Raw genomic sequence first — 7,731 nt, forward strand, 5'->3', positions numbered from 1 at the left:
CCTTCCTTCCTTCCTTCCTTCCTTCCTTCCTTCCTTCCTTCCTTCCTCTCTCTGTTCATTAAATTCCAAATATATTCATTGATTCAGGAATACAAAGATAACAGATACCAACTAAAACAGAATGAAAGTGTCATAGTCTATAACTTAATTACTTGTCTTAATTACACTACATAGCTCTCTCGAGTTGGTCTCCAGACTGTAAAATTTGCCATCAGGTAAGGTAACCAGTAGAATTCATAAGGGGCTTTTGCTCAATACTTCCTATCTTGGGGACTCAGTAGACATGTAACAGAGAGTCAGATGGAGCACCTGCTAGAGTCAGAAAGTATTGAAAACCTTTCCCAAGACTTATGCTGCAAAATTAGTGATTCATTCCTCTCAAGATTGCTCATGTAAGCTCTCACACCAATAGACCCAGTGTTCTGAGTGCTTGTTGACACTGGGGGGTTTGATGATAATTGCAGTGAAGCAATGGGTGCATCATTGTTTATCACCAAGCATGTCACCAGTCCTAAAAGAGCTAAAATTAGAAATCAACCTGACTCATAAATGGAGATAGAGACAGCTGTGTCTACATCTTAACCTGAAACCCAAATTGCCAAGGTGCCTCAAAAAAGAACATTCACAGAGACCAAAGAACTTCTAACCCATGGAGAATGGAAAACATCCCTACTCCAAATTGAAGTTGACTTATTTACCCTAAAGGTGGCAATGAGTAAGAATGTATAGAATATTGTAGCAAAGGTAGAAAAAGATGTTATCTAGTCCTAGTTTTAAGAAGGGGTGGGGAACATTCATGGATGATAACACCATAGTTAAAGTATGAAGGGAAGCTAGGACTCTTCGGATTATTTCATTTTTAAGCTAACATGAGGGAACCTAAATCAGCCCTAAAATAAACTGTCTTTTGGTGCCACGTTGTCAAGAATAAAAAACTAGATTCATTAGCCCTATGTCACTTTGTCCATCAGGTGCCTGCTTTGTATCAACATTATTTTATACTCTTTACTTTTGAACTTGTCAGAAAATAAAAGCTGTTTGAGGGAAGGGAATATATCTTATCGATCTTTATCTCCATTAAATTCCTAGTCTAGAGTCTTGCACACTGTAGTCATTTGTTAATCATTTGCTTAATTGAATTGTTAACCCCAAGTATAATTACTAGTGGTAGAAATGGACATTCCTGGTGGGTCAAAGAGGGGAAGAGGCGATAGGTAATCAACCACTGCTCAGAGTCATAGCGGAGGTCATGTTCTCGGGCTCATAGTCTTGCTCTTCCTTTAAAACATTTTATTGCAGGGTCGTCTGGGTGGTGCAGTGAATAGAGCACTGGCCCTGGAGTCAGGAGGACCTGAGTTCAAATCTGGCCTCAGACACTTAAGGGAAAAAAAACTAGCTGTGTGACCTTGGGCAAGTCACTTAATTCTAATTGCCCTACTTTCTGCCCTCAAGAAAAAAAAAACATTTTATTGGTGCCTACAGTTTTTTTTAATACCATAATGGTTTTCTGCTATCTACCCTGACCCTTTGAGCTCTATATTAAAACAAAGAAAAACAGTTCCCCAAAACAAACTAGGCTAGCAACCACACCTGCTGCCATACCTGTAGTCCCTCATGTTGTGACAGAGAGGAGGGAGAGGTGTTTCATCACTTACAGTAACCTGTGTAGGATTGATCACACAGCCACTGCATGTCAGAGGCAGGACTTGAACCCAGGAATTTCTGGCTCTGGGACCACCTCTTTATCTACTACACCAAGCTGTCCTTCAACTGATATAACACAAGGTAGAACATGAAGGCAAAGGGGAGATCCAAACAAAGTGCTCTCTGTGAACATAAAATTCACTTTCAGCTGGAGGGCTAGCTAAGGCTTCATAGAGTTGATGGCACTTAGTATTAGGCAGGTGGTGGGAGAGGATTTTAGCAGGTGGGGACGAGCAGGGAGGACATTTGAGGCATGGGACAGAGCCTGCATAAATGTGCAGTTATTAGAGATTTGTCATGAGGTCATAGAATAGTTACATTAAGTTTTACTGAAATATAGACGTGGTGAAGCAGAGAAACAAGGTTTGAGATGTAGGTGGATCTTAAATGCCTTATCCCAAAGGCAATGTATAGCCATCAAAAGGGTTTTTTGGGTGTGGGGGAGGTAAAAGTACTGGTTTAGAGCTTTCACTAGGGCCATTCTAGGAAAGTTGTGGGAAGGTGGGTTTCCCTCAGGAGGCTACCACAAGGGTCCAAGTGTGAAGTGAAGGGGTCTTTCTAGTTCCTCATCCAGATGTGACCTCCATAGCAAGCATTTATTAGGCACTGACTATGTTCTGGGCCCAGGGGATACAAAACCAAAACCTTAAGAAGCTTACATTCTCTTGGAGGAAATAGCATAAATACAGAAATGTAATTGAAAAAATATATTTGTAGCTCTTGAGTACATGGAGAGACTTCATATTCCACAAAGATACAGTTAAATTCAGGGGTGGGGCAGGGCACTAGCAGTAGGGTGGGGTGGGGTGTCAGGAAAGGCCACATGGGGGAGGTAGGCTGAGAGGAAGTCAGGGGGTTCAAGGTGATAAGGAGGCAATAAATTCTAGACATGGCATGGGTAAAGGCACAGAGATGGGAGAGGAAGGAAGAAAGATAGTTGGTCTGGAACAGAGTTCATAAAAGAAGTAAAATGTAATGAACTCAGAGGGGTCAGCTAGAGCCAGATGGGGAGGATTTTAAAAGCCAACACAAGTTTGTATTTTAGCCTAGAAGCAGTAGGGAACCAGTGGAGTTTTTGGAGCAAAGGAATGACATGGTCAGTGAGATTTATGTGTTAAGAATGTTTTTCCAGTTACTGCTTGGGGGTGTGAATGAGCATGATGTCCCAGAGGGACCATTCCTAAAGAAGGAGGGCATCTTTTTCCTCTTTAGGCCTTAGTTATCACATCTAATAATAAAAGTCCCTGACACTGATAATTGTGCTTGGAGGTGCTTTGCAGACTTTAGCTCATTTCAGCCCTAATTAGAGAGTAGGTACAATGGGGGATTAGCTGTATTTGAAAATAAACTGAAACTCACAGAGAAGTTAAGTTACTTAGCTAGGATCACACAGCAAGCAGATGTTAGAAATGAGATTTGATCCCTGGCCATAATAAAAATGACAATAGCTAGCATTTTTATAGTACTTTAAAGCTTCCGAAGTCCTTTACATATATTATCTCATTTACATTTATTATCTTAGAATTCTCCTATATTCTTTCTCACACTCTCCACTACCTCGGTAAAATAGGTAATAATTCTTTTTCTGCCTGAAAGCAGAAGGCTATACCAAATGTTCTCTTAAAAATTGTTTTTGCCTCTAGGATCTAGATGCTGCAAATTCCTAACTCTGTTCCTAAAATTCCTCTGATTCTCAAGAGCCTTCATGGCTCTTGTCTTGACCACCTTCTGGCATCCTACCTGTTCTGATCTCCAGAGCCAACACTGTTTTGAGCTCTCAGATTCTTGTCTTGCCAATAGTCCTGACCTCCTGAACCATCACACCCCACCATGTCACTGAAATTTTTTGGGAGGAGGGGCATGGGAAGAGAGTACTCTTCATCGTGGTATGGTTGATAAAGCCTGACTTGGAGTCAGGAAGAACTGGATTCGAATCCTGCCTTTGACATTGGCTGCTTGATTATGGTAAATCCTTAACATCTCTGAGCCTCAGTTCCCTCACGTATAAAATGGGACTGGTAATACCTTTAATGCCCTCTCCCTGGACACACACAGGGTTATGAAGTGAGACAATGCAGGAAAGGGACTTTTCAAACCTTAAATTGTACTGTACCTACAATACTGGTGTTGATGGTTTTAAACACACATACATACACCACACAAACACACACACACAGATTAGAACTGTTTTGTCTGACAGCCTCAGTTCACCTGGAATATTTTTTTGAACTTCTTTTTTATTCTGAACATAAGAAATAAAACAAGCATTTCCATAACAAAATATAATAACAAAAACAGAGGATTGCACCTGAAATTGTAAATCCATTATGTACAATTTGCTATTCCTTTCAATTATGCAACAAAGAGAGCGTGTGGCTTTCTTTCTTGTTATTTTTTCTCTCCTGTCTGGAGTGTTTGCATCTGTTCTGTGACCCTGTTATTTCCCTAGATTTGGTCTGTATTTTTGTTTTATGCAGATCTCTGAGGCAGAGTGTTCCTTAGATGGCCCTGGCATCAACTAGTAATTTACAGGCATGCATGGGGGTGGGTGGGAGTGGGCAGTGTGCTTGGACACTGTCTAGGCTTGTGGATGCTCCCCTTGCTCTTTCTCCCTCCCTCCCCCGTATAAGACACCCAGACCATAAATGGATGAAGGCAAGAGGGCTCTTCTTTCCCTAGCGACTGGTCAGAGGAGGTGCAAATCACAAGCCCTGGGCTTTCCTGACTCTTGTTAGCATCAGTTCAACGGCTTGGGGTCTGGAGGATTGCTGCAGGAGACCCTTTGAAGGAGGGGTAGTGGCAGTTGGGCTGTCATGGATGCTAATGATTGACCAAGGTAGGGAAAACTGAGGACATATTGTCTGAGGCATGCCCCACATTTGCGGGGACAGGAGGGTGCCCACAAAATCTAGCCTTGACTGAGACAGCAGAAATTCTTCTGGGCATGCATTCCAAATACTCTTGATGAGCCAAATATAGCTTAGGAGCCCTTCCTGGTTTCTGCTTTTTTTCAGGAACCAAGCTATGTCATTCTCCAATTTGAAACAAGGACCACTGAGAGCTGGCACCTGGAAAGTCTGGTAGCACGCTGGTTGGCTTTTCATATTGAAATGTTTCTGTTGCTTCTAAACAAGACTTCTCTTGACATTGAGGTGCACTTCCCCCTGACCCAAGACTTCTTTCCCTCCAGGAAAACAGGACAGAGAAAATAAAAATAAAAATCACTGACATTTACATAATACTCTAATGTTTTCAAAGTGTGTTATATTCATTAGCTTTGAGTCAACTTTAAGGATAGGTGCTTCCAGTATTAGTATCCTTCTTATTTTATAGATGAAGAAAGTTGAGCTTAGAAAGGTTGGAATAACTCACCTATGGTCAGTCACACAGCTAGTAAGTGTCTGAGGTAGGATTTGAAGCTGGGTCTTTTGGACTCCAACACTCTACACTATTGAAGATAATTTCGTGAACATTCTATGATGCAAAGGGAGCTTGGATGGGGTCTTTCCTCCAACACTGGGAACCTACAGTTTCCAAAGCAATAATTTCTTATAGTATAGGTCTTATATACGATAAGAAGTATAGAGTTGAGTGGTATTATAGTGGCCATCTACTCTTATTTTCTTCATTTTCCCCCAGCTCTAAGAGGTGAATAACCCTCTTAAGAGGTGCAGTATTTGCATAGTTATTCGATCTTGAAACCAAGATTTGAACCCAGGTCCTTGGGCTCCAAATCCAGTGTCCTTTCCACTCTATACATTGCTTCCACATGAAGAAGAATTCCCTTTTCACCCATATTGTTGAGTTTGTACCTTTTGTTTGGGGATCAATGGATTGATTGCTTTAGATGCTTAGGAAACTAAAGCTAAGCAACATCAAGACCTATTTGACCTTGGGAAAGTTTTTTCTTTTCTTTTTTGTTTCAATTTTCTTTGAAAAATCAGGAAATACCTTTAAGATGACTTCTTGCTGCCTAGATGTATTCACTTGAGACCAGAAGCAGCTCCAAGGAGAATGACCCTTGGCAGCAGAGAAGAGAGCTGACCTTGGCGATCACTGATGGTCAAGAAGAGTGGACCCTGGGAGCCCAGCTGAGTAACCTATCCAGACTTGGGATTCGAACCTAACCACTTATCTTGGGACTTTAAATCTTTTGGTCTTTCATTTGCATTTTTCTCCCACTTATCTTCCAGCAGGATTTGGTAAAATCCCTCAAATAATGAAATTTATTAAAAATGCAGGCACGTTCTCCAGTTTTCTATTTGTCTTAAATGGATAATCCTCTGAATGGAATGTGTAAGGAGAAAGACAAATATCTGAAGTTTGGACTTCACAAAAAAAAAGCGAGTCGTTACACTCTGGTCCCTGGGAATGGCCCTTTTCTCAGAAATAATCAGTTCCCCCGTTTACCAGCCTTCTTGGTATTTAAGCCCCGTGGGCAGGCATTGTCTTTCTGTGAGCTCTCTCTTGTCTCTCACTAAATTCCTGCCCAAGCAGGAAATAGACCCTAGATCCCAAATATAACGAAGCACAAGAGAAGTGTGGGCAGTGCCTTCCCTTCCCTGCAGGCCTGCCCTCTCCCACCCAGTACATTTTTTTTGTTTTACAAAAGATTTTATTAAAGATCTTTACAGAAGAGCTTCGGGCACACCATTCCAGGTGTCACAGAGTCCTGTTAGGCAGTGGGCACTGGCTGGGACATAGCTGGTTGCTCTGCCTTCCCACTCTTCTGCTCTGAGATGGGGGTGGTAGGAAGAATCTCATCCTTGGGCTCTACGATGCTCACATGGTCGGGCAGGGGCTTCTTAGGGCCAATCTTGCCACTTGGGCCCCAGTGCAACATGATTTTGACTTTAATTCCCAATACACCCTGTCTGAGGAGGACATGGCGCACAGCTGTGTCGATGTAGTAGTTGACAGGGTCTCCACTGTGGATCATCAGGCCATCCACAAACTTCATGGACTTGGCCCTCTGGCCTCTGAGCTTACCAGACACCACTACTTCACATCCCTTTGCTCCACTCTCCATAATGAAGCGGAGGACACCATAGCAGGCCCTACGAACAGCAAGGCCTCCCAGGAGCTTGTAACGCAAGGACGCAGCCTGGGCAATAGCACAGAGACCTCTGGTGGCCACCTTCTCAGAATACAGCTCTACATTGCCTTCGGGGAAGCCAAACCTCTTCTGAACTACAGCTGTCGGTTCCCGAATCCGGCGACCCTTGTCCCCAAGGACATTCTGAGTCCTGGTGGCCAAGATGATGATTTCTGTCCTGGTTGGGGTAACTCGAACCTCCACCCCCGAATAGCCATCCTCAGCCAGCTCCCTGGTGAGAAACCCATTCAGCTCAGCTTTGAAGATGCCATGAGCAACAAGCTTCCTCTTCTTGGAGACCTGCACCGCCATCTTGCACCGACCCACCCTGTACATTTCTGACAGTAAGTGTTCTTCCCTCACCCTTTTCCCATTGGATTTTTCCAGAAGGCCGACTCTAAGTAGCTGATGTGTTAACTAGTGTATTCTCAACCTGACTTCAGTGCTACCTTAGAGGCATGGCCATTGGCTCCAATGCCCAGCCCAACCCATCCACTGGTAACTACCAGGTTAAAAAAAAAATCATCCTAGAAGGCAGACCAGGCCAGGAGGGGGTCAAACAATAAAAATGCCATCCTCTTCTCTCACCCAGAATATGCTGCCCATGGACTTACTTCTGAACTTGTTGGTAAGGAGATGATCTTAACTGGACCAGAGGAGACAGGGATGGATTTGGAGTCAGAGGTCTGAGTCAGAATCCTGTCTCTTGTGCTAACTAACTCTTGTGTGAGCCTGATGTAGCAGCAAGTACCCCAAGCACCCTCAGGGTTTGCTGCCAACACAGGTTCTTGGATCTGCTTTGATAAAGGAAAGCAACTCAAAATGGGTTAACAAGCTTACTTTAATCAGTCAAACATGTATCGTTTACCTAGTTCAGGGGAAGAAGGTCAGCACCCTGAACTTCAAAGTATACTGACAGAATTATCAAGACA

At 43.1% G+C, this 7,731-nt stretch overlaps 1 protein-coding gene across 1 annotated transcript; it reads right to left on the reverse strand.

Moving 5' to 3' along the window:
- Positions 1–6,296: 6,296 nt before the first annotated feature.
- LOC138158405 (small ribosomal subunit protein uS3-like) lies at positions 6,297–7,127 on the reverse strand. Its single transcript, XM_069084529.1, has one exon. The coding sequence runs from the start codon at positions 7,109–7,111 to the stop codon at positions 6,380–6,382; it is 732 nt and encodes a 243-aa protein (XP_068940630.1). The 5' UTR covers positions 7,112–7,127; the 3' UTR covers positions 6,297–6,379.
- Positions 7,128–7,731: the final 604 nt, after the last annotated feature.

The sequence above is a fragment of the Petaurus breviceps genome, unplaced genomic scaffold, assembly GCF_028583685.1.
Source record: "Petaurus breviceps papuanus isolate PSGF00001 unplaced genomic scaffold, PetGlider_PUasm1.0 174, whole genome shotgun sequence".
Taxonomy (NCBI): domain Eukaryota; kingdom Metazoa; phylum Chordata; class Mammalia; order Diprotodontia; family Petauridae; genus Petaurus; species Petaurus breviceps.

Coding starts and splice junctions, on each gene's coding strand:
- LOC138158405 (XM_069084529.1), bottom strand. CDS start 7,111: ATGGCGGTGCAGGTCTCCAAGAAGAGGAAGCTTGTTGCTCATGGCATC.